At 34.3% G+C, this 25,680-nt stretch overlaps 3 protein-coding genes across 5 annotated transcripts in view; 1 reads left to right on the top strand and 2 right to left on the bottom strand.

Moving 5' to 3' along the window:
- The window catches only part of LOC133307379 (valine--tRNA ligase, chloroplastic/mitochondrial 2), a 57,760-nt gene extending 42,898 nt beyond the window's left edge, over nucleotides 1-14,862 (top strand). Inside the window, exons 16-27 of one of the 2 annotated variants that reach the window (XM_061507881.1) lie at nucleotides 5,014-5,103; nucleotides 6,519-6,630; nucleotides 8,369-8,479; nucleotides 8,590-8,727; nucleotides 10,516-10,566; nucleotides 10,643-10,755; nucleotides 10,919-11,072; nucleotides 12,313-12,417; nucleotides 12,557-12,658; nucleotides 13,160-13,232; nucleotides 13,380-13,546; nucleotides 14,178-14,862. In XM_061507881.1, coding sequence (XP_061363865.1) covers nucleotides 5,014-5,103; nucleotides 6,519-6,630; nucleotides 8,369-8,479; nucleotides 8,590-8,727; nucleotides 10,516-10,566; nucleotides 10,643-10,755; nucleotides 10,919-11,072; nucleotides 12,313-12,417; nucleotides 12,557-12,658; nucleotides 13,160-13,232; nucleotides 13,380-13,546; nucleotides 14,178-14,306 — 1,345 coding nt within the window. In that variant the 3' untranslated portion in view covers nucleotides 14,307-14,862. Of the gene's footprint in view, nucleotides 1-5,013; nucleotides 5,104-6,518; nucleotides 6,631-8,368; nucleotides 8,480-8,589; nucleotides 8,728-10,515; nucleotides 10,567-10,642; nucleotides 10,756-10,918; nucleotides 11,073-12,312; nucleotides 12,418-12,556; nucleotides 12,659-13,159; nucleotides 13,235-13,379; nucleotides 13,547-14,177 lie in introns of those variants that run through there. The other variant, XR_009751029.1, reaches the window with a different exon arrangement.
- A 372-nt stretch (nucleotides 14,863-15,234) lies between these two features.
- On the bottom strand, nucleotides 15,235-19,011 carry LOC133307385 (uncharacterized). 2 transcript variants are annotated; one of them, XM_061507886.1, is made up of 5 exons: nucleotides 18,671-19,011; nucleotides 17,393-17,445; nucleotides 17,031-17,077; nucleotides 16,489-16,616; nucleotides 15,235-16,395 (listed from the first exon to the last, which is right to left on the bottom strand). In XM_061507886.1, exons 1-5 carry the CDS (start codon nucleotides 18,966-18,968, stop codon nucleotides 16,373-16,375), a joined length of 549 nt encoding a protein of 182 aa, XP_061363870.1. In that variant the 5' UTR covers nucleotides 18,969-19,011; the 3' UTR covers nucleotides 15,235-16,372. The 2 variants fall into 2 exon arrangements, 1 of the variants encoding a protein (XP_061363870.1); XR_009751030.1 differs by lacking the exon at nucleotides 15,235-16,395 and having other exon boundaries at nucleotides 16,790-17,077.
- A 1,578-nt stretch (nucleotides 19,012-20,589) lies between these two features.
- LOC133307383 (replication factor C subunit 3) lies at nucleotides 20,590-25,680 on the bottom strand. The gene is made up of 11 exons (XM_061507885.1): nucleotides 25,505-25,680; nucleotides 25,275-25,385; nucleotides 25,056-25,088; nucleotides 24,308-24,476; nucleotides 23,770-23,951; nucleotides 22,046-22,182; nucleotides 21,831-21,929; nucleotides 21,557-21,626; nucleotides 21,402-21,476; nucleotides 21,110-21,155; nucleotides 20,590-20,883 (listed from the first exon to the last, which is right to left on the bottom strand). Exons 1-11 carry the CDS (start codon nucleotides 25,586-25,588, stop codon nucleotides 20,825-20,827), a joined length of 1,065 nt encoding a protein of 354 aa, XP_061363869.1. The 5' UTR covers nucleotides 25,589-25,680; the 3' UTR covers nucleotides 20,590-20,824.

The raw sequence follows: 25,680 nt of genomic DNA, 5'->3' as shown, positions 1-25,680 counted from the left end.
GTACCTTTTCGGAGAGCAATAGGCACATCTAGATTGGCTGTATCAGTCTTGCTGGAACTAAGACTCGAGTCAGAATCCTGGCAGTCTAGAGGCTCCTAAGGTGATTCTCGCCTGAGGTAAAACTTTCCCCATTTTCCGGGAGGATCTCCATTATCTGACACATTAACTCCCCCTGTCTTTTGCATAATGACTCCCCCTGTCTCCAACGGCAAAGGCAAAACAACAGAATCATTTGGTTTCCAAGACTTATCTTCATCAACCCCAATAGACTCCCCCCGAAGAGAAGTCGAAGGAAAAAAAGATTGTCTCTCATCAAATGTGACATCCATAGAAACAAAGACCTTACGAAGTGAAGATGAGTAACACTTGTAGCCCTTTTGGTTAGGAGGATATCCTATGAAGACACTGTTAGAATATATAGGGAGGAGAAGTTTACATGGAGCAACCACCTGGTTTTGTTGCTCAGGGGGAGTCTGGAAAGGTGTGTCGTCTTCGGAAATCCTTATATGGTCTCAAGCAGTCTCCTCGAGCATGGTTCAGTCGCTTCAGTTCTGCTGTTCAGGCGTTTGGCTTAATCCGCAGTAAAGTTGACCATTCTGTGTTTTGTAGGATTACATCTCCTGATAAGTGTATCTATTTGTTAGTCTATGTTGACGACATTATTCTCACCGGAAGTGATCAAGACGAAATTCGTCAGTTAAAACAGCATTTGTTTAGTACATTTCAAACAAAGGACCTTGGGAAGCTGCGTTACTTCTTGGGAATTGAGGTGGCGCAATCCAGACAGGGCATTTCTATCTGTCAAAGGAAATATGCCCTGGATATCCTAGAAGAAACTGGTATGTTGGGGAGTAAACCAGTTGATACACCTATGGATCCTAATGTCAAGTTATTGCCCGGACAGGGGGAGCCGTTATCTGATCCTGGACGTTATCGGAGGCTAATTGGGAAGCTCAACTATCTTACTGTGACTAGGCCAGATATTTCTTTCGCTGTTAGTACGGCTAGTCAGTTTCTTGATTCCCCTTGTGATTCACATTGGGATGCTGCTGTGAGGATCCTCCGATACATCAAAGGAGCACCAGGAAAAGGTTTGTTGTATTCAGATCAGGGAAATACAGAAATTTGTGGTTACTCAGATGCTGATTGGGCAGGATCACCCTCGGACAGGCGCTCTACTTCTGGCTATTGTGTCTTCTTTGGAGGAAACTTAATTTCGTGGAAGAGCAAGAAACGACCTGTTGTTGCTCGATCTAGTGCAGAAGCTGAGTATCGTGCAATGGCAAATGCTACCTGTGAGTTAGTCTGGTTAAAGCAGTTGATTCAGGAGCTTCATCTTTGTGAACAGAAACAACCCATGACACTCATCTGTGATAATCAAGCTGCGCTACATATATCCTCTAATCCTGTCTTTCATGAGAGGACCAAACATATAGAGATTGATTGTCACTTCATTCGAGAAAAGATTCAGTCAGGAGAAATCAAGACTGCTTTCGTCAACTCCTCTGATCAACTAGCAGATGTTTTCACTAAAGCTCTTAGAGGTCCTCGGGTTGAATACATTTGTAACAAGCTTGGTGCTCATAATATATACGCACCAGCTTGAGGGGGAGTGTTAGAATATTAGATATGATATAATTAGATATGATTAGATATGATTGGATTCCGTCTTATCCGTAAATATTCTGACTGTATTAGGATTAGGTTTGGGCCTTTCACTTAAGCCCATTAGGGTCTCTATATATTGTAACTCTCTGACACAGATCAATACACAACATATTATTCTTCTATTATTTTATATTCAAGTGACACATTTAATGGACTTAGGATCGAGCTTGGACCTTTGATGGGGAGGAATATGTACAAAAGCCACACAGCCAAACAACTTGGGAGGAAGGGAAGAATGAGCCCGGAAAGAAGGAAATGTGTGGGTAAGACAAGATAAAGGAGATTGAAAATTTAGGACACGAGAAGGCATCCGATTGATGAGGTATGCTGCAGTCAAGACAGCTTCCCTCCACAAATATTTAGGGACATGCATGGTAAACATAAGAGCTCGAGCAACTTCAAGGAGATGTCTATTTTTTCTTTCAGCCACCCCATTTTGTTAAGGGGTGTTAGGACAAGAACTTTGATGAAGAATACCATGCTGGCTGAGATAGTTTCCAAGAACAGAATTAAAATATTCAGTACCATTGTCAGTTCGAAGAATTTGGATAGAGGTCTGGAACTGAGTTTGAACCATAACATGAAAGTTTTTAAAAATGGATGCAGCGTCAGACTTATCCTTTAGAAGGTATACCCAACATACCCTAGAGTGATCATCTATGAAATATAAACCAACGAGCACCAGAGATATTTTTTTCACGGGCTGGACCCCATATATCACTATGAATCAAGGTAAATGGAGAAGAATCATGATGGACTCTAGGAGGATAAGAAACACGAGAATGTTTTGCAAGCTGACAAATATCACAAGAAAAAGAACTGGGATTTTTATTGATAAATAAGCTTGGGAACAACTTCTGAAGATAAATGAAATTTGGGTGTCCTAACCGATGATGCCACAACAAAACATCATTACAATCATCAGACAAACATACCGAGTGGTTCACAAAATTTTTTCCTTCATAAGAATCTTTTTCTAAATAATAAAGTCCTTCTTCCTCTCTAGCACTGCCAATCATCAGCCCCGAGTCCTGTTCCTGGAAAACACAAGCATTGACAGAAAACTTGGCAACACAATGTAACTCAGACGTAAGTTTGCTGATAGAGATAAGGTTACAAGTAAGAGAGGGAACATGAAGGACTGAGTTCAAAGTAATGTGTTCAGAAAGTTTAATGGATCATTTTCCAACAATAGTAGAGAAGCTGCCATCTGCTGTTCTTATTCGTGATTGTTGATAGTAAGGGGTATAAAAACAAAATAAGGTTGCATTACCTGTCATATGATCTGAAGCCCCTGAATCAAGATTCCATCGACTACTATTATCAACATGGAACGCTATACCTTGTTGAGCAACATTGCTGGATGGAAATTTACTTTCAATCAACATGGCTGCGTGTGGTAACGCGTAGGGCGGACGCTCCGTCCTTGCTCTAGCGCGTGGGGGCGCGTGGCTCAGCAGAATCCGATGGTCCTTCTTGAAACTTGTAGATCGGCTCCTTCTGTTTCGAATGGTGCGGATCTTGGTCGGAAATGTCGCCGGAAAAATTTTTCGACGGCTGCTGACGGTGGCTGATGGCGGTGGAAAGCTAGGATTTTGCCTTCTACAGTGATTGGTAGCCTTACTTTGCTCTTGGGACTTTGTAGGAAGGGAAAATAACCTTAATAATGGTTGGAGGTTGAGTTTTCCGGCGTTGTGCCGCCGGTTTGAAGGTGGTTGTGGTGGCTGAGTTTTCTCAGGACCAACCTGCTCTGATACCATATTGAAAAAGGTTTTCAGTATATCGATATTGAAATATTTACATGAGGAATAAGGAGTATTTATACAAGAAAAAATAGCTAAGCATGACTCAGCTACGACTCACCAAACCTAATCACAATCATAAGAATGACTCAGCTATGACTCACTAAACCTAATCACAATTAATTCTAATTAATTACAATTAATCCTAACTAATAGGAAATAAAAAACAATCAATCCTAATTAATCTTAATTATTCCTAATAAATAAAAACGGAAAAATATTTGAATTTGAATTCTGATTTTCTACAGTAGACAATGCACAGGCCCACCTACCTGTGCGAAGAAAGAAATTCCACTAGAAAGAAAGTGGGGGCGGTAGATTGAACCTGGTACACCGAGGCTCTGATACCATGTGAAGAACCAATTCAATCCAAAAGTTTAAGCTGTTGGATGAGGCTACATTAATGGTTTTATTTATCTCAACAGTTTGGTTATATTCTTCGAATCCTCCTAGATGCTCTCATAAGAACAAAATTTGTTACCAAGAGCATGACATTAAGAGAGGAAGAGGTCAGCTGAAACTTATTTAGGGGAAAATAATAAAACAAGACTTAAGAAAGTGAGAAATAAATTGATGTACAATTTATCTTAGGACGAAGTAGGAGGAAAGCTATTAGTATTGTGTAGGGATAGACCTGTTATTTTCCGTGTTCTAGACGACCTTTTTCTTGTATTTATTCATTTCTTCTCTCATAATTTTCTTTTCTCTCAATTTGTTTTTGCTTTTTATTTGGACCTATTGATCGCCAACCCTAACTGGTTTGAGATATAGGTGATGTTGATGTTTATCTTAGTTAATTTCGTTTTTTTTTTGGTCAACAATAAAAATGTGTTTGAGCTAAGCATGTATTTTGAAAGCCTAATAGGTGAAATTTATTTAAATTGTGTTTTTAAAAATTTTCTCCATATCATTGTTTTAACATGTCTACGTAATTTTGTTTTTGGGGTAAAAATTGTACTAGCATTATACATCAGCGTGATCTGTCTAAAACTTTGAAGTTCGAAATCATTTTTGTTAATGAGATTACAGTTGATAAAGCGTGGGAAAGAAAACAAATACCCAGTTGTATTTTTTAATGTTTTCTATTCCCTTATATACATTTTCGAAGAATTTTTGAAATCTTTTGGAAGCATGTTTAAGGTAGAGGCATTTCTAACCTAGAAATGAATGCCTTAACTTATAATATTTTGGTGTTCTTTTAGATTTACCATTTTAAAATTTGTTTTGTGAATAGTTTTCAAAATATCTTTGGAAGCATGTTTTGCTTATTGTGTTTCCTATTTTCTGAAATTTCTATTTTCTAACCAAGTCATCCAGCACATATTAATTGTGTTGCTGCTACCCAAATCATTCGTTAAAAATATTATATGTATTTTTTGTGGAAAATCTTAAAATTGTTAGTGTGTTGTATCTGTTCTCAAATGTTTACATGTAAAGATGAAATGTGGCTGAAACCTGATCTACATGGCATGTTGGATTTCTTTTTTTTTTCATTTTGGGTCAATTGTAAGGACTAACTCTAGATTCTTATATATTTTATCAGTGCGCTATGGCCTTTTAGTACACTTGGATGGCCAGATTTGTGTGCAGAGGATTTTAAGCGGTTCTATCCAACTACAGTGCTTGAAACCGGGTATGTGCTTACCTGTGTGCTTCTGATCCTTGATGACAATGAAGATTTTCTGTACTGTTTTAGCTGTTGATATTTGAATTATTATATTCCCTATACTGGTTTTAGATGTGTTGTTATCTCCTTTATATGAGGTTGAGGAGATCCCATTAGATTAAGAGGGGATTTCTACTTTGGTTTTCGTTTTATAGTTATTGTCAGACCAGAAACAGTGCATAGACTAAGTTTATTTTGGGAGACATTAGTAAGTTTTCTCATATCAAGTATGCAACCTAGATTAGGGGGTATTTGATTTGTTTTCTGTTTCATTTTAGTTAATATGTTTTCATTATAATTACAAAATGCCACTTTGTTTTCATTCTAATTTTTGTTTTCAAAATTTTGTGAAAGAAATGGTGAAAACATTTCTTTGTTTTCAGTATTTCCTCTACAACATTTTGAAAGCAGAAAACAAAATGACAACTACGTGACATTTTTGTAAATATATTGAAAATATATCCACTGAAAATGAAAAACCAAGAAGCAAACAAAAATCATCTTAGTCTCAGTATATTTTTTAATTTTTAATGTTTTTCCAGAATTTGAATTCGGGACAGCAGTAAATTAATTTTACTTTGAAGGTAAAAAACGGAGAGACCCTAAAGCTACAGGAGATCCATTGCCTGTAAATTTAAAAAAATAATCCTCATGTTATTGATAAATTGATAAAGATTTCACAATTTTGTGATGAAAGTAAATAAGTAAACTGACTTTGCCGTGTCCTGCAAATGACGAAGGGATTAATACTAAAAATGTTGTACGTACATATTGAAGTATCTTCTCTTTCTTTATCAGTCAACCGTACTGTGATACTCTCTTGGAACCAGTTAAAATGGTTATGGAAGGGTATCAGACCCTAAATCAAACTTAGTTGTGTTTTAGTGAGACTTTGCTGTCTTTTGTTGATGCTCTTTCCTCATATGTCAGTCTCTCTCTCACCTAGTGATGGATCATGCTGTAGTGAGACAGATGATTCAAATGGGAGCATTTGGTTGCTCTGGATGAAGAGTCCACGTAGTTCATTCTCTAGGGTTAATATATAAATAGTTAGTGACTAGTAAAGAATTTGCATTGATATTTTTGTGAATAACTTTACTTGGCAAATGAATAATTAAATGAGAGACACAAAATATATTTATTGTTCATATATTATATTTAAAAAAAAAATTGTTCGTATATCTTATATGAGAAGGAAACTGTTCTATTATTGGTTCCATGTGAATAATATTGTTGCTTATGCTTGTATGATATATCTATTGTCACCTTGAGTATGTATTGGTTTTATTCAATTTAATTTCATATTGCAATCCATTTTCCTTTGTGAATTCTCTCCTTCGCAGAAGCTCTCAAAAGTGATGTTGCTTTTTAACTTTTTGCAGGCATGACATATTATTCTTTTGGGTGGCAAGAATGGTGATGATGGGGATTGAGTTCACCGGGACTGTTCCATTTTCTTATGTATATTTGCATGGACTCATCAGGGATTCACAGGTGACTTCACTTTTTATACGTATTTTGAAGTTATAATGATATCAGCCAAACTGCTTTCGGCTGCTTTATCATTGGGTGAATCTTGTATTTTACATAGCTTAAACTCTTCCGACATTACAAACTTGATGTTGTTCCTTCATAAGGCATATGGATTTGTTGAGACTTGACATGTGATATGCCTCCATTTTACTTTTAAATATGCAAAACTTAGTTGAGAATTTGCGCAACCCTCTTGATAATGTTGTTGTAAGACATAAGTGTAATTATAGGCCTTGGTTTTGTTCAGTTAGTAAACTAGCGAAGCCCTATAGCTCTCTAATCTTTTAGGGCTTAGCTTGCAATTATGCATTTGCTTCATTTCGACTTCTTCTCTTGTTTAATACAGGATTTTTCCATTTAGGTGAAATAAGAAAAAATTGTCTGACATCAATTAATTGTATTATAATCTTTATTCCCTTCTGTAAGAACTAGGCAGCGTATGCATTAGCTTTAAAACTGTTAAAAGAAAGTTGAATCAATTTATGACTTGGCGTCCTGACTTGAAGATAATCATTACCTTTTGAACTTTTTTGTCCCTAATAGATGTTATTTTCAGTTTCTGAATACAGAGGACCCTGATCTGGTTTTCACATAATATTTGCTCATTAGAAAAACAAATTGTTTTTATTAGTGACATAGAGGTTCTGAAATCTGAGTATTTGGAATAATGTTCATGAGTCAACTTTTAAATGAACAGGCCCCGGTTGAGATTTTGTAATTTTATTTATTTATTTGTTAGAGAATTTCTAAGCATAGATAGGAGAGGCCTGTGCATTATCCACCCTTCAAGCCCCAACGGGCTCTTGTGTGAGGGAGCATATTAGAGAAATATAATATAAATACCATTAATGTAACCTCACGAAATTACTTAATTTTTTGGTTGAAATGGTTCTTTTTATGGTATTAGAACCTTCGTAACTAAGTGATTACGAGTTTGATTCTCACCGTCCCCCATTTTATTAATAAATAATTAAATATTGTGGATTTTCTAAGCATAGGTAGGAGGGGTCTGTGCATTATTCATTTCTCAAGCCCAATGAGCTCTTGCATGAAGGGGATGTTAGAAACATATAATATAAAACTATTAATGTAGCCTCACCTAATAATTTAAGTTTTTGAATTGAAATGGTTCTTATAGTTATTGTTAACGTCATTACAGTCAAAAAAATATGTGCTTTACAAATTTTGAAACTTTGAGTTTCCAGTCATCCAAAAAGAGCCTTAGGAACAAATATTATAAATTATGTAATTTTCTCCTCTTGTTTTTCTTGATTCTTTGTTTAAAAATAACCTGTTATTCTAAGATTTTTATTTATTTATTGATTAAGTTTTAAGATGTTATAATTTGGATTAATATCTGATAAGCGTAAAAAAAATGTTACACCAGCGATCTAAAATTACAGTTGGAAGTAAAATAAAGAAACACTGTAGGACAACCATTCTTAAATATCATATCATTAAAATGATGTACTATTTTAAGGTATAAATTCAACACGTCCTATTGATTGAAATTCTAATTGTAGTTTACAAAAAAATAGCCTTTTGATAGATTTTTTTGTTAGAGCATAAATGAGTGACAAACTCATATCAAATCTTACCTCGTACGATTTTGATCTAGGGTTTTGTTAGTAATTTACCCCCTGCTTCAAACTTATGCCATGTCTGTTGACTGATTGTGTAACAATTGTATTATTTTCAGGGGAGGAAAATGTCTAAAACATTGGGAAATGTAATAGACCCCCTAGACACAATCAAAGAATTTGGGACAGATGCTTTACGTTTCACACTAGCTTTAGGAACAGCTGGCCAGGTTTGTTTTGCTGTGTTCTAACAGTGGGCTCTCTGTTAGTTAATATTTATTCCATAAGGAAGTTCGTCTGCTTATTAAAGACTATGCTGTGATACCTTTCCTTCTTTCAGGACCTTAATTTATCCTCTGAGCGGTTGACCTCCAACAAGGCCTTCACAAACAAATTGTGGAACGCTGGAAAATTTATATTACAGAACTTGCCTAAGGAGAATGATACGTCTTCTTGGGAAAAAATATTGTCCTATAAGGTGAGAAACAATCTTAGCATAGAAGGGGTAGTTAGGTATTTTTTACTCCATTTTGTGATTAATACATGTTTGAATGGATGACTGCAGGGTTAACTCTTTGTAAATCTCTTCTTTCCTATCGAATTTCTTTTTCTATCAAAAACTTGTTTTACTTTTATACTTTTGAGAAAAAAAAGAAAAAGAAAAAAGTCATTAAGATGGAGGGCTGAAAATTACAAAGAGAAGGGTGATCAAGGAATCCTCCTTGATAAATGTACAAAGAGAGAGAGAGAGAGAGAGAAAATTAATAGAACAAAGTTACCCAACCCCTCAACTCATTTGATAGTGAGACCCTATTAGAAAGGACATGTGCCTTATGCTAGATAGAAGTCAAAGACCTAATTGTATCCCAAATCAAGTGTCGTGCCATTGAAACCTCTTCAAAAATACAAGAGTTACTCTCAACTAAATGCACTAAAGTGTATAGTATATAATCATTTCAACCCAAAAGTTTAAGTTATTAGGTGAAGATCACATTAATGGTTTTATATTATATTTCTCTAACATGTCCCCTCATATAAGAGTCTATTGGGCTTAAAGGGTGGATAATGCACAAATCCGCTTATCTCTGCTAATATAGTCCACAATTTAATTATGTATTAATAGAATTGGGGCGATGAGGATTGAAGTCGTGATCACTTGGTCTTAAAAGACTTTAATACCATGTAAAGAACAATTTTAACTAAAAGCTTAAGTTGATAGGTGAATGTCATATTAATGATTTCATATTGTATTTTCTAACACAGTAATATGCTGCACATTGCCACAAAAAGTTAGCCTCTTTACTTCTACCTAAGCCATGAAAGCTAATCACCAAGAATTCAACTAGGGACCTAGGAGTAGGACACACACAACATTCACCATTTCCATAAAGAAACTGCTGACAACAAAACAGATACGCTGTTGATTCTGAGCATACACCACCCATTACACGCATATCAGGGCCAAGAGCCTTATGCAGCTTACAAACTTGCAACTTGTTAGTAATTATTCTATTAAGCCCTACAGTCCAAATAAAAGACTTGACCTTTGAGGGAGCTTTGGATTTCGTGAGGAGTTTATCAAGAAAAAAAGTATCCCTATTCAAAGAATGATGAGGAGTTGGAAAAATAGATTTGCACAAAAACACTTCAGATGATTCGAGGGACCAAATCCTTTTATCTGGGTTAGAAGACAACTGATAGAGTCAAGGAGACCTAAGAGGGACTCCAATTTAGAAAATTCCGTATCATCTAAGTTGCGAAAAAGTTCAAGTTTCATGAAGAAACAGAATCTTGACTGCTAAAAACTTTGAGATGAGAATTGTGTAAGGACGAGAAAAGATTAAGATGTGGAAAGGCATAAGAAAAAGGGAAATCTCTTACCGAATTGTCTTCCCAAAAGTTGACATTAGAGCCGTTACCCAGCTTTAAAGAAAGCCAAGACTTAAAGGTGGAATGATATACCCTTTGCATGTGGATATACATCATTTGAAAATTATGAAGCGAATGTTAGCAGTAACTCACCGGACATGTGAAAGTAAAACAAATAATAAACTGCAGTTCCAAGTTTGGCAACTTATAATTACTAGCATAGTTTAAAGTTGGGTCATGTTGGGCTATTTGTTGTACTGGGCAAAAGAGGCAGCTAACTCATTTTTGCATAGAAATTCAAATTGATACTGGCACTTCAATTTATTCTAGTTTAACTGACGTTTAGTTAATACTGGTCCAACAGTCTCTTAACTAAAACTTTTTTTTGTGTGTTCAGTTTGACAATGAAGGCTCAGTACTTAATCTTCCTTTACCAGAGTGTTGGGTGGTAAGGCAATTTTGTTTTTAGATTTTTATGTTGCTAATTTTACATAGCTGTGTGATAATTTTATTTAATTTTTTAGGTGTCAAAACTTCACTTGCTCATTGAATCTGTCAGTGCAAGCTATGACAAATTTTACTTTGGAGAAGTGGGAAGAGAAACATATGATTTCTTTTGGGCTGATTTTGCCGATTGGTATGTTGCTTCTATAATAATAGTTTTTCATGCGTATGTCACAAAGATCTTAATAATTTTTTTAACACATGCCAAATGTTTCTATATGGTGTTTTTTGCGGGTCTTCTTTGCCTTGATCATGAGTAATGCTCTCTGATCTTTTCCCCTCCTTACTATCTGAAGGTACATTGAGGCTAGCAAAGGGCGGCTTTACCACTCTGAAACTGAAGGAAACTCAGTTGCTTCTGTGGCACAGGCAGTTCTATTGTATACTTTTGAGAACATACTCAAAGTTCTGCATCCTTTCATGCCATTTGTAACTGAGGAGCTATGGCAGGTAATGTGATGCAGAATCTATATAGTGCAGCACGAACAGATGTCTAGGGATGCTTTTCAATGTTCCTGCAATTTGTTGTTGCAAGTTTGATGGGACTTTCTAGGGAAAATATGTAGGAGGATGATGATTTAAAGTCTTTGTCTTTGAATCAACCTATGGTGTCTGCCAAATAAACAAAATATGAATGGAATTGGATCTGAAGAAACTTAAGATGGAGATAGAATAAGAAAGACGACCTAGGCTTCCCACAATCTCAGTTAGGGTTCTTAGTGCCTGTTTGGATCCTCTCTTTTTTAAGCTAGAAGCTACTTATATGCATAAGTTAGGCTAAACAGGTTTTGGGAAAAACTCTTTTTTTTATAATGAAGAAAAAAGCTGAAAGCTAAAAGCTCCTAAGAGGAGCTTTTTTTTAAGCTCTTATCTGCTTTTCTTGAATTGTGTGCTTTTTTTTAAAATGAAGAGTTATAAAGATAGAGAGAGAAATAATTTTATTGAAATATGTGTTTTTAAGTAACTTTTAAGCTAAAACTTTTATTTAAGCTCTTTTTTTTAGCTTTAGCTTATAAGTAGCTTCTAGCTTAAATATAAGAGAATCCAGACAGGCTCTTAGTTGTTTTCTGTCTCCATTTAATGCATTAGTGTCCAAATTGTTATGTACTTTCTGATTAATCGTTTATGATCATTCTTAATTTATGTATAACTGGTGTTCTATCTCTATATTTTTTATAAAGAAGAAATTTGTTAAGACAGAAGAAAATTACTAAGGGGATATGAAATCCTCGTTAAAAAAGAGAAGAAAAAGTATACAAGAAGGAACAGAGACATCAATATAGTAAAGCTACCCAGTCCTTCATATGTGTGAGGCACACCCCTTTAAAAAGGCATTGTGCTTTACACCATATGGAAGCCAAATGCCTAATCTTGTCCCAAAGCAACTGCTTATCTGAATAGATATCCTAAAAAATGTGAGTCTCCGCCAAAACGCACCAAAATGTAATAATTTTTGCTCATCTCCACAAAACATTGGCTTCTTTACCAAAACCAGTAAAACTGGTCAACAGAAGCTGGTCCAAGGTCTTAGGGCACACCCAACATTCCCCAAAAGACCAACGAAATATTCCATAAAGCAGTAGCAGCAGAACAATGCACGAAAACATATTCTATCTCAATACTCTTTCAAGTTCAGTGACTCTATGAATCAAGTTTTTTTGAAGTTCTGATTTCTTTGTTTTATCAACAGGCACTCCCTAACCGGAAGCAAGCCCTTATTGTGTCACCTTGGCCAGAGACTCAACTTCCAAGGAACATAAGCTCTATAAAAAAGTTTGAAAATTTGCAAGCTTTGGTGCGATTCTATCTTTATTTTCTTCTCTTATCCTATTTAACACTGCTACATAACATGATTCATTTAAAGTCATCACACTGTTGTTACAGAACGATGGCAGCTATTTTATCTTTCTTTTTTTAATTTTTTTCTGACTTAGGTTAGGGCTATCCGGAATGCTCGTGCAGAATATTCTGTTGAGCCTGCAAAGCGGATATCAGCATCTGTGGTTGCAAGCAATGAAGTCATTGAATATATTGCTGTAAGTTTGGGTTTAATCCTCATTTCTCAATGTTTGGTAAAATGAAACTAATCATGCCTTACTTTGAATTGCAGTTTTATTTTTATTTGTCATTGTCTTTTTTTTTTTAATCTATAAATTCTACTAAGTTTAGAATATGATAAACGATCTCTTTACAAATATGTAAGAGTAAGGTTGCATACAATGATTACCCTCACCTCACCCTCGCTAGTTGGGGTATGATGGGGAGTGTTTTTTTAAATAAATTGTACTATGTGTGCTTTCGATATACACACACACAAAATATACTACAGGGTTAATTATTTCTCTTGTTGCAACAAATGAATTTATCTCCGACAACCCCAAAACAACGTCGTCTTGGTATTTGTAGAATATAACATTATCTGTTGTTGCACACGATACATGAATTGTGACCGTTGATGGAATTCTTAGATTTTAAACTTATACTTTTGTTCTTGGGATTTTCTAAGTAACATTATGCTGTACCTTTTGCTTCATCAGGAAGAAAGAGAGGTTTTAGCACTTCTCTCTCGGCTAGATTTACAAAATCTGCATTTTACCGATACTTCACCAGGCATGATTTCTACTACAGTTTGTGCTCCCTTGTTGAAGACTGAAATTACATTTGCATTTTTTATTTTTCCCATGTCAATTGTTTATTGGTTCCAATTAAGTACCGATCCCTAAATCAATTCTTTGGTTGATGTCATGTAATATGCAGGAGATGCAGATCATTCAGTTCATCTTGTGGCTGGTGAAGGACTAGAGGCATATCTCCCTCTGGCCGATATGGTTGATATTTCTGCAGAAGTTCAACGTCTTTCAAAGCGCCTTTCCAAGATGCAGAAGGAGTATGATGGATTGATAGCTAAACTCAATTCTCCTAAAGTATGAAATAATATATTTCTTACCTTCTAGACTGTATAAATGTGCACAAACCATTCCTTGTTCCATGGTCCATTTATGCTGTTTAAGTATTAAAATCAGCTTGTGAAGCCATAGGAATTCAATGCACCGACAGACCCACAGCTAATTATACCTAGTTGCAGCTACTTGTTGTTTGCATTGCAAACTATTCCTGGGAATAAGGAGTATTATTATAGATGATATATCTGCAGATGGGGTCAATTGGTGAAAGATAAATTCATCTGGTAGATGCCCATTAATATGAATTGAAATTTAAGTAGCTGGCCCAAAATATCTTGGATTTAGGGTTGTTGCTGTTCTCAATACTAATTGGTTTCTTCTCTTAAGACTTCATATGTTTCTTATAAATAGTTAAAATTATAAAACCTTTCCACTCTGATTTTCATTCTATTGTCTTTTTAAATTTTCTTTGGTTTTGAGATCTTGTCAGCATTATCATTCATTAAATGGTGTATTTTTGGTAGTTAGCAAGATGACTGGATTGCGAGGTGTCTATCTTTATTTTGCACTACACTAGAATAGTATGTAGAATTCTTCTGGATTGTATGCACAAAAGAAATCTGTGCAAATGACCACTTATTACGTTCTGCAGTTTGTAGAGAAGGCCCCAGAAGACGTGGTCCGTGGGGTGCAAGAAAAAGCAGCAGAAGCAGAAGAGAAGATCACTTTAACCAAGAACCGCCTTGCATTCCTGAACTCTAATGTTTTAGTTTCAAAATAGGCTTGACCAGGATTGCTACTTCATTACTCGTTTCAGCTAAATGCCTCTCATGTCCAATTTCATAGCCTGTTATGGTTAATCAACATCTTGGCATCTGTTTACTGTTGCAGTAATTGCCCTATGCGGATCAGCAGTGTAAATCAAAGCTTCTCTACTTTGCATCATCACAAGAGAACATATTTTTTTAAATCTAGGTTCCTGTGGATCATTACCGTAGCCTTCTTTCATTTTTGTGTAAAAACCACCAGGGATTTGATCTTGTTAGAGGGATGAACAGGAAGTCTATAGAGGGTGCTGTAACCATCAGATAAGCTGTTACAAATGTGGAGTTAGGTATTGGTAACTTTATTCTATAGCAGTTTACATAGAATGCCCCTTTAGCCTCAATATTTGATTATGAATCAGGGAAAGTCATTACAAAGCTCCAGGGCGATTGCTGGTGTTTTCTTGTAGATTTCTTTTTTTTTTTTCTAAAAAACAATGATTTCTTGGAATATTTCTACAACAGTTTTGTTCTTAAATGTGAACGAAACACTTATATTGAATGTTGATGATATTGAAATCTAAACCGATATGTTCGGCAGTAGACGCTATCAATTTGTAGTATCTCCTAGGTTTCTGCTTTTTCTGCACAATAGTAAGCTAAAAAATAAATAAAAAATAAAAAATGGAATGTGATTTAAGTGCATCTTTATGCACTCAAATAACATTTTCTTGCTACCCTGTCACCAATTTCAAAATGTATTCAGAGTAATTGATACTGCTATGAAGTTTTGTGCTTATTGTGTTGGTAGTTTTGTGTTGCTGAGGTTTGCTTTTAGTTGAAATACGAGTAATTGATACGAGTTGTTATACATTCTAAGCTTTAAAACAAAACTTGGTCCTTATTTTTAAACGTAACGGTGCGTTTCACTCTTGGACCCTAAAGTCCCAAAATTATTTCCAGAGTATGATACCACCTCCTAATAGCACTTCCAACTAAGTCTCTAAAGCACAGAATCCAGTATGATACCCCCCAGTAACACAAATAGGATCCATTACAAGTATCCATAATCTTTAAACAACAATCCCACTAATAGTAAAAGATAGATTACTAAACTTTCTCTTCACTAAGCAACTTCTTCTTCCATATTTAATACGAAACTCAAAACTGCATCAACCTTGATCAGCAACTTAAGACATTCAAATGGAGAGAAGAAAAACCCAGCACGATAGCATATGCTGAATCAACCAAACATAGCAAAAAGAAGAGAAGCAATAGCAGATCACCCAAGATGAGAAACTTGGATGATTCCTGCTCCCAGATCTGTAACTTACTTGGTCGCAAAAGAGAAATTGGGACAACCAAAAATCTCAGCACAAATAACATAACCGTGTTACGTGAAATTATCTCATCCATCGATAGCCATATTAACTGATATCCTTTCTTGACTCTCTTACTGGTTTATCCTTACCTGTATAAGACTGATGCACCTTGAGATGGGACTTGTAATTGTTTTTAATCCTTCCTATTCAAAATGGCTGGCGGAATCCTTCTCGTAATGCTATCATATCAAATCTACAGCAGCGTTTGCAGAAATAGTTAAATTTTCCCCACATGCAACTGATTAAGGAATGAATCTGGTGGTTTTGGCATTAAAATCTAGACTTCGTCTAATCTCATGTTGTATGAGATAAGATCTCTCATGTTGTAGACACACATGTGGTGGGCCCGTCATTTAAAAAAAGAAAAGAAAAAAAAGTGTCACGATTTTCGATTGATATAAAACTACTCTTATGTTGCATAAGAGTAATTTTTTCCTAAAATCTATTAAGAATATATCCACTTGTGTCAACACCTCAGGATATTATTCCATTTTTTCCAATCCATGAAATAGGACACGGTTGTGTCTATATCCAGAACACCAAAATTTGGGAGACATTTATGAGTCATTCTAATCTCCACAAGAAAATTGTGACTTCGGTTCACATTGGCCATCAAAAGCTTTCTCTAACTTCTTTTAAGAAAAGCGAGATGGGGGGGACTATACCATATATGCTGATTTAACAGAGAATTCCTCTTTGGGTCATAATTTCTGGGCATGTAAATCTGGAGAAAATTTTCAGCCACATCATCATCAGAGAGTTTTGAGTTAATCTTCTACCCCATTAGATAGAGCCATCAGGAAAACAGTTCTTTTACCTTTGGAATGATGCCCACATTGCACACCGATGAAACAGCCTCCAAGTTTTTGAATCCACGACTGTTCCCACAAATTGGCATCTTCGTCATGACACACTCTTGAACAGGCCCCTTGAAAATTAATATCTCTGCAGTTCAAAATTCCCTTTCAAATACCTCAATCTTGCGATTGTGACATTTTAAGTGCAACTTAAATATGAAACATTAAATTGTTGAAATGTTGAAGAGACAGACATCAAGTTGTTTTTTATGGTACTATTTGTTTCTAGAGTGTAACAAGCGGGACATGCACTGCACTCACAGTTCAGTTTCTGCCAGGATCAAAGTAATGGAGCCTTCGTAGTTTGAGTTTGAGTCCTTAACAAAATGGCTATAAAGTTGAGCCATTTATTTAATTCATATATAATTTTTAAGCAATAAAAAAGCACTATACTATTGACTTAACAAACAATATCAATGCAGGAAGGTTATCAAGAAACAATGTAAAAATTGCACCAAGTACAAAAAGCAAAATAAAAGCAAACATTATTTTAACAATATACACAAGGCTAATTGGCTTGAACCCTTCAGAACCTGGGACACCCGAAACCTGGAGAAAGAAAGTCAACAAATTGAAAATAAGCTCAGCCCTTGAAATGATAAAAAAAAAATTGTCAACTTAAAAACAATTAGATGTCAAGTTTACAATCTTCAAATAATGTGATTATAGTAAATGTTTTATTCGACTAAATTAAATATAAGTTCAGTAAATTGCTTCTGGGTTGAAATAATATAAAAAGGAGAATTATAAATAAATTTACAATTTTTGAAAAAATAATATCTGTACTTGAAGAAAATGGCGTTTATGCAAATGGGACAAAAGTTACAAAGTTAAACTTTTCAATTTTTTTGAAAGTAAACTTACTATTCCTGGTGTCTGCATTACCATCCTTCGAACATGTTCCTTTCTCTCTTCTTCTGCAAACAATAATTCAGAAACTTTTAAATGATGATAAATAAATAAAAAATTATTAATATTGTACACATTCATAGAAATAATATAGTGATATCATAAAGGGTTTGGTGTTTATCTTTTTAAAGGACATATAAAATCTTATCCTTTTAATTGAGAAAAAGAAATACAGAATCAAAATCATGAGAGGAAGAAAGTGAGTGACTTTTTATTTAATTTAAATTTCAAATAAAAAACTAATTTTAACTAAAATAATCATCCTTTCAAATGACAAACATTTTTTCTTATCACGAATAGCTTATAAATATTGGTTTTTTCGCAAAATGTTTGAACATTTTTATTTGGGTCTAAATGCTGTCGGTCATATCCTGCAATGCGAGAAAACCTTTGATACAGTGAGAGTACCTACATCCATACTAAAAGCGGGAGTACCTACATCTACATAAAAGGAGAAAAATTTTGGAACTTAATGAAAAATATAAAAAAAAACAGGGATTAAAATAGAAAAAAAAAATACTATTTAATAAAAGCATCGAGTTCGGTATTCCCGTGTATTGAAGAAATTCCCCACAGACATGGAGCTTAGCAGAATCGAACTGATTCTGTCGAGTTAGTTAGCAGAAGTAGTTATTCAGTTCAGTTCTGTTAACTGTGTTCTGTTATCTGTATAAATAGCTGTACTCTGTATCAGACTAAGTTGCATCAGATTATTCACTTTCTGAATCAATAAACAATCTTCAGATTCTCTCAACCTCTCAAATTTCGGAATTCTTCACTAATTATACTATTTTTCATTATTCATTTAACAAAAAAAGTATGCAACATTTATATCAAACAAAAAGAAAAATTAAATCTTTCAATATATAACAGCTATGACAATGACGTGTCGTGTCCGATATCTCTCGACACTCGCCAACATTCCAATACGTGTTATAGAAATTCAAAAAAAAAATTTGAGAGTTGCGTTGCGTTGAGTTTTTAGTCTCAACTATTAGATTTATTGGATTATGATTACCATTTTATTGAGTTTAATATTTGAGATATTTTATGTTTCTTTGCAAAATTGACGAATATTATAAGTTTAGTTTTATTTTTTATTAAATTATTGAATATTAAATATAATATACACTACATAAATTAAAATTATTACTTAATATCATGTATCGTCGAAATCTAACAATTTTTAGAATTAACAGGAGATTGAAAATAAGGTGTGTTGGTTTAACATACCTGAAGAAACGAGATCTGAGAAGGTGACAGTGTGGAGCTTCCAACCTTCACCGAAATTGGAAAGAATCGAATTGGGACCAAAAGCGATTGGTTCTTCACCATCCTTCATTGCTTCTATATGCGAAGCAACCGGAACTGCTCCTTTCCGATTTATGACCGCCACCGCGAATCCTGCATCGGTTCCAGTCGCGAACCGCCGAGTCTTGCCGGAGCTATTGCAATTCACCTCCACGTACTGCAGAGGAGGAGGAGGAGGAGGAGCTTGCGGCGATGGCGATGATGATGATTCTTCAGCCATCGAAATTCAACGAAGCATTGGAATTGGTTTTTTATGGAATTTGTGTCTTCAATGGGCCTTTTTCTCATTCATTCCACCATTTATTTGGGTTGGCCTTTTTCACGTGTCCATTTGTAGATCACAATCACTGATGCTGGGTTTTGGGCCATGATACGGGTCAACAATTCAATTGTATTTAACTTTCATATAGTTAAAATGCATTTTGCACCTTTAATAAGTGCACGAATCGAATGTGGTTTAAAGGATAAACCAGTTGACGAAAAAAATGCAGTTTTACCCAAGCTAAATATCATGATTTGTTATGTTTAGAGAAGAAGATTAACGTTAGTCATTTTAAAGAATATAAAATTATTTTATTTTAATCAAAATTATAGTATTTTATAGTGAGAGAAACCGTAACACCATAAATATTATAGTGGAAAAAAGTAAAAAAAAAATCTTAATTTAAATATTAAATAAAAAACAGTCATTTTAACTAAATTCACGGTGCTTTAAAAGGACAAATAGTTTTCTTTTAAAGAAAATTGTATTCATATTATGAGAGTCGCAATTTTTGAAGAGGATAAAGAGACAAATTCAAAAATGAATGAGTGAAATCTATTAAAACAATATATGAAAAAAAATGCAATTTTACTTTGTATCTTAGCAATTTACCTATAACAAAACCGGTTCAGTATGTATTTTTGTGCCACAAATTCGTCAATGAGATAAGAACAGAAAGTTAAACTAATGAAGATTGATATCAATGTATTAGACAAATTAATTAACAAAACTTGTATAACAATTTTTGTCCAATTTAACTTTCAAAACATAACTATTGTATAGTTCTTACATATCAAATTTTAAAATTCAAACAAAATATGTAATTAAATTAATGACATGTTTATTTATTTTAAAATTGTATTTATAGTTAATGTTAAGAGTTATTATACCTACAAAAACAATTTTGAATTAATTTAAAAGTTTATGACCATGGTACGCATGAATTAAATTTTTAGTCCAACAAAAAAATTTGTTAACAAAAAAGAAACACTAATTTGCACCAACTTGTAATAACATTAAGGTTTTTGACTGTGAAGTATTTTAAAAGGTAAACTTTATATGTTACCCATATGATATAATATTATATAACCAATTGGAGATCTTAAATTATTCATTCACTATAATAAAACTTCACGTATACATGTTCTACGGTTGACATTTTTTAAAATCGTGTATTGATAAGTCGCTTGTATTAGTTAAAACTTAAATAGGTTTTAAATGTTTAGATATAACTGCACAATTTTTCAACCAAAAAAAGGGGTAACTTGGACTCTTACTTGCAATCGTAAAAACAGGTAAATTCATCAAAAGCTCAAGGGTTGGGCAGATTAATATACACAATACAAATTGTCTAATATCAGGAGTAAATTGTAGTTTTGGTACCTAAAATTTATATCAGCTTAAAATATTATTTACATTGGTGCATAAATTTCATTCGTGATTTTAGTCAAATTTAAAAAATGAAGTCAATCAATACAAAATAAACTTTCCAAAATTATATTGATAAATACCAAATGTTTAAAGAAAAGAGCATCAGCTTCTTTTTATCAATTCATTTCTATCTAGAGATAGCGGGGAAGAGGAACGGGTAGGGAAATCAAACACCATGCAAAGTCCACACAATTTGATAAAAACATAACACCTCTACAAACCAAAACAAAACTCTGTCATGATAATTGCAGTATGCATACACGATGGGAAAGCCTCCAGTAGACAAGATATAAAAACTCCCCTTATGCATGAAGCTGTTTCCAATACATAATACATTTAACATGTATCATGAAATAGCTCAAAAACAAACCATCATGTGAACTTCAGCCGAATGTTGCAATGAGGAAAGATTTATATATGCTCATGAACTTAGCCACAAATGCTGCCAATTAAACATGTAAAAAAAAAAGATGGTCAGCAAGATATATAACTGTCAATATATCTATATTTACTTTGTATAAACCCATTGCTTTAAACAGATATGGACCAATGAGTCCAAAATATATATATATAGACAGGGTCTGTATAAGAATTTGCCATGATCAGCATTCAAGCTCATTAAGATATAACTGTCAATCTATCTACCACACACATTCAGATCAAAATACCTTCGATGTGAAAAATGGCCTTCTGTCCAAGACGCATCCTATGTTCCTGGTGCAATGAAGGGAAAGAAGAATCAGGGACTCCTTACTTTGAAAAATAAGGAAAAAGGGCTAGATAAAACCTTCCAACTATCCTAATTCCGAGCTAACACAAAAGGCACTGCATAACCACAGAAGAATCCTTGCTCAAGCTAAAAAATAGGGAAAAGAAACACACCAGACCTGAACTCATGCTTAAGACTACCATATGAATTCCAGTTGCTGATATGAAATATAATATTGATAATGCACTTACATAATATGCAGCCCAATGGCAAACTTCATGCTTTAGTTCTGCATCCAGTTTCCTTAATAGCTCATAAAGAAGCCTCTGAGTCAACAAATATACATCAAAGTCAAGTATTGAAAAAAATAACATTTGAAGGGGACATTGTAAAGGAACACATTTACCTTCAAAATGATCTCTGGAGGAATGCAATTGACTAGCAGCTCATACAGCTTTCCTCGAACTTGAAACAACCTAAGGCATATGATACGGAGAGATGAAAGATGAATTGCAAAATACATAAGCCACTCAGATAACTAAACAAGTAACTAAAACATGAGATTAATTGACTAACACAATTGAGCAGGCAATCCATAAACATGATCGATTTCAAGGTTCAACAAAGCATTTTATTTACCATCAAAGATCAGACAACAGTAAATTGTATCAAAAGTAAACCTTTTTGGGCTCTGTTCGTTCATTATGTCAGATGCAATTTCAGAAATATATTCCTCCCAGTCCATTGGGGGAATTGCTTGTTTGTCGGTGAAGGGATACCTACAAGTGACATATGACAATACTGTCAGTGGTTGCCTTTAAAGCAAAGCTTTGAAAAGGAGATGAAGATATAAGGTAATCCATCAACTAACGAATGGGAAGCTTATGGAGCTTACTGTTGGACACGGCAAGCCTCAAATGATAATATGGCCCTCCTTAAATTCCGATTTGATTTCTCTGCTATGCGAGCAGCAAATCCAGAAGGAAGTTGCAGCCCTTCTTTCTTACCAATGAATTCTAAAACTTCTACAATCTGCCACATAGATTTCAAAAGATTCAAAATAGATGAATATTCAATTCAGACGAGTAAGCTAGACAAGATCAAGATATATAATAATGTCCAGTGACATGGTATCCTTTGGTGGATGCTGATCTGTTGCATACTATATCATAAAGTTTAGAAACCTTTGAATGCCTTTGGCATACCCTTTAAACCAAGAGGGGAGCAAAAACAAGAACATCTTTAGAGACAAGATAAACCTAATCATAATGATTACCAAAGAAAATTATTAGAAATTCTATGGAATCAAAATAATTTCATTGTTGGAGCGGTGTCAATAAATAGACGCACAAATACAAATTGATAAATACATTTAATCCATTGGGGATAAGGATAAGATAATATTAGAATTAGATAAACAGATTCAGAATTAGATAAATCTGTATTTGTGCGTCTATACATAGACACCTCTCCAATAAAGAAATTAACTTTAATTCCATAGATTTTATGATATGGTATTAGAGTGGTTTCATCCTCCGTGACCTTTCTGTCACTTTTTCACTGTAGAGTTCCCTAAAGTTCGGAGCTCTACATCACCTTTTTCCCAACATCCCGTACCATTTGTTTTCCAGTGGCCCTTTAACTTTCTTCAACAAAGCCCATTTGTTTCCATTGTTGCCTACTTTATAAACTTACAAATGTTGTTCTTGATGAATTTGGAGGAGTTTTAATTCTTGCTGCATATATTTGTTTGCCAGGGCGTTCCCGCTAATAGTTATTCCAGTGAAGGACATCCCTGCGGATGCTATTCTAGCAAACAACATAACTTATGTTATTCCAGCAAAGTCTTCTTATTTGGCCAAGTAATATTTCAAACAATTCCTCAAGCAGATGGTCCTTCTAGCCATTTTGCTGAGTTAATTTTCTAACAATGTTTATATCTCTAACGCCTCTCGCATCCCTGAGTTGTCTTTTTAACTATGTTTTGCAGGCAGATTTTTTTTTTTTAAGTAAAACATTAGGCAAATTTTTTTTTTATCTTTCTAGTTTGCAAGTTCGGCATTTGTTGCCTCCTTGATCCAATTTGAGGAAGAGTATTAGGGATAAGGATAAGATAATATTCTGTTTACCTAATTCAAATATTATAAAAATATTTGCATTATTTGACAATAATGCATATGTAAAATTCTTAGTATAGAACTTGCCACCAAAGCTTCAAAAAGTAATTATAGAGATAGTTGCCAAAGTCAATATTGCTGTCCCTCATCATATCTACAAAATCATTCTATACTCTAAAACTCAAATTTCCTTTCCAACTTTCATAATCAACATATCATCTATATGTTGAAAAGGAATAATGTGTAACAAGAAAAAAACTATGAACCTAACCTGCAACAGCAGCAAGTCACCTAGTAGAACATCATTCATCTACGGGAACTGACTACCAAGCAAAATAATACTATGGAAAACAATGAAACTACTTACTGTTCACAACCCTGTTGGAGAAAGAATATTGTCTCAATGCTGAAAAATTGCTTTTCTTGTAGAAACTTAAAAAAAAGGAACATATTTCTTTCTTTCTTTCTTGGTCAATTGTGGTATATGTTAAAATTTTCTAACCTGTTGTTCACTTGGTGCGTTTATTCGAACATTTAGACAACGAGAGCGGATTGCTTCTGTAACTCTTGAAGAACTATTGCAACATAGAATTAATCTGCAATAAGAGCTGTATTTTTCCATGGTTCGGCGGAGAGAATGTTGGGCTTCTCTAGAGAGTTTGTCAACATCATTGAGCACGAGAACTGATATGTGGAATAAAATCAAATATCAGCTTGCTAAAATCACTAAAAAAAAGAAAAGAAAGGTAAAGGCGAATGCTTCTAGTCATCGCATTTATTGTACATGCCAAGGAGGAGAGGTTGGTTATTTTTATTTGAGATAGGCATAAATAAATGGAGACAAAAACAGAAGAGGACCACATTACATAAGCAATCTACACAATCAAAGAGAAAATGTTTCACAGCACAGATAAGAATTGAAGGATAGCACTTAGATCGGCAAAAAACTCCAAAATAACTTTCAACCATGCAAAGACGCTTTTTTCTATTTGCTTAAAATGACACTCGTGTAAAGGTTAGAAACAAAGACAGACAGTTACCTTTAAATCCTTTCTTCCCCTTAGTATCAATGGGTCTATTCTTAGCCATTTCTTTGATTATTTCTTGGACAACGTATCTGTCTTGGAAACCAGCATCACTTGGACTCATTTCAATGTGGTTGGCACTTGCTAATGTCGTCAGCTCTAAATCAATAGATCTACTCCCAGCCTGAAACCAATTCTTAAGTACATTAAAATAAAAATAAAACACCAATGATTCAGTTTACTATAAATAACAAATCCATCGGAACACAATTCAAGCTTATGCCTCAGTAGCCGCACAGAGGATAAAAACACAAAGTTGAACAAGTGCTGTGCTTCTTTAAGGAGTACACGTGATACTGGCATATTCAAACGCGAGATATTTCAAAAGGAAAAGAATCTAACAAATGTTTGTGGATGTTAAATTGAAGGCATTCATTACTATCTAAGCCATGTCCTATAGTTAAATGAATATTTGTGTCAAAACCAGCCCCTCTGATGGAATTTTCTTTCTCAACAAAAACATTTCTTCTGTCTTTTCATATGTATAACACTTTGTAAACATGTCAGTGATATGTTGAGATCAAGAAGGTTTCTCAGGTACTACCTACCTCTTAGCAATTAGTGGCCACTAATTAATTACAAAGGGTACCATTAAAATCATAAAAACTCCTAAACCATTATAATATAATAAGAGAAGAGGACTTCTGATAAGCCACAACAAAATAAAGAACAAGAACACATTAAAAAAAACAACGAAACTTACATCCACTTTCCATGTCCTGTTTTCCATCTTAACCTGCAACATCAACATAGACAGTTTAGAAAAAAATAAACCCCATTATTCAAATACACAGTTTTTTTATTTTTTTCCAGTGAAAAAAAGGCACTCAAAAGTGAACCAAAAATAAAATAAAATAAAGAACAATGGGTATCAGCAGAATCAAGAAAAACAAAAAACAAAATTAAAGGATAAAAATAGAACCTTTTCAGCACCAGGTCCAAACATTTGGCGGAGAAGAGCCATAATTAGGGTTTTTTTGCCAGAGCCAGATGGACCATAGAAGAGTAAATGGGGGCAATCCTGTTCCGCAACCTGAAACAATGGAATTAACAACACATTAATAAAAAAAGAAAGAAAAAATTGAAAAACAAATTGACAAATTGATTGATTAGATACACAACGAGAGAGAGAGAGAGAGTGAGAAAAAGTACCAATTTTTTGAGGTTCTGAGCGACGTCGTTGTGGACCATAACCTTGTCAAGGGTTTTGGGACGATACTTGTCGACCCACAACATCTTTATGACTTTATGCGTTATGCTTCTTCAGTTCTTCGTCTTTCTTCAACCTGAGACTCGGAGAGTGTTACTGCTTTGTGAAAGAAAGGGCA

This window comes from Gastrolobium bilobum, unplaced genomic scaffold (assembly GCF_033153095.1).
Source record: "Gastrolobium bilobum isolate Gb01-03AN ecotype WA unplaced genomic scaffold, APGP_CSIRO_Gbil_v1 utg1102, whole genome shotgun sequence".
NCBI classification, from domain to species: Eukaryota; Viridiplantae; Streptophyta; class Magnoliopsida; order Fabales; family Fabaceae; genus Gastrolobium; species Gastrolobium bilobum.
This window is presented reverse-complemented; position numbering and strand designations above follow the sequence as displayed.

Coding starts and splice junctions, on each gene's coding strand:
- LOC133307385 (XM_061507886.1), bottom strand. CDS start 18,968: ATGGCTGAAGAATCATCATCATCGCCATCGCCGCAAGCTCCTCCTCCT. Junction 17,078..17,392: donor TAATGCAGACACCAGGAATA/GTAAGTTTACTT, acceptor TTCTTTCTCCAG/GTTTCGGGTGTCCCAGGTTC. Junction 16,396..16,488: donor ATGTGGGCATCATTCCAAAG/GTAAAAGAACTG, acceptor AATTTTCTCCAG/ATTTACATGCCCAGAAATTA.
- LOC133307383 (XM_061507885.1), bottom strand. CDS start 25,588: ATGTTGTGGGTCGACAAGTATCGTCCCAAAACCCTTGACAAGGTTATG. Junction 25,386..25,504: donor CTCAGAACCTCAAAAAATTG/GTACTTTTTCTC, acceptor CCATTGTTTCAG/GTTGCGGAACAGGATTGCCC. Junction 20,884..21,109: donor GGCCATTTTTCACATCGAAG/GTATTTTGATCT, acceptor TTTAATTGGCAG/CATTTGTGGCTAAGTTCATG.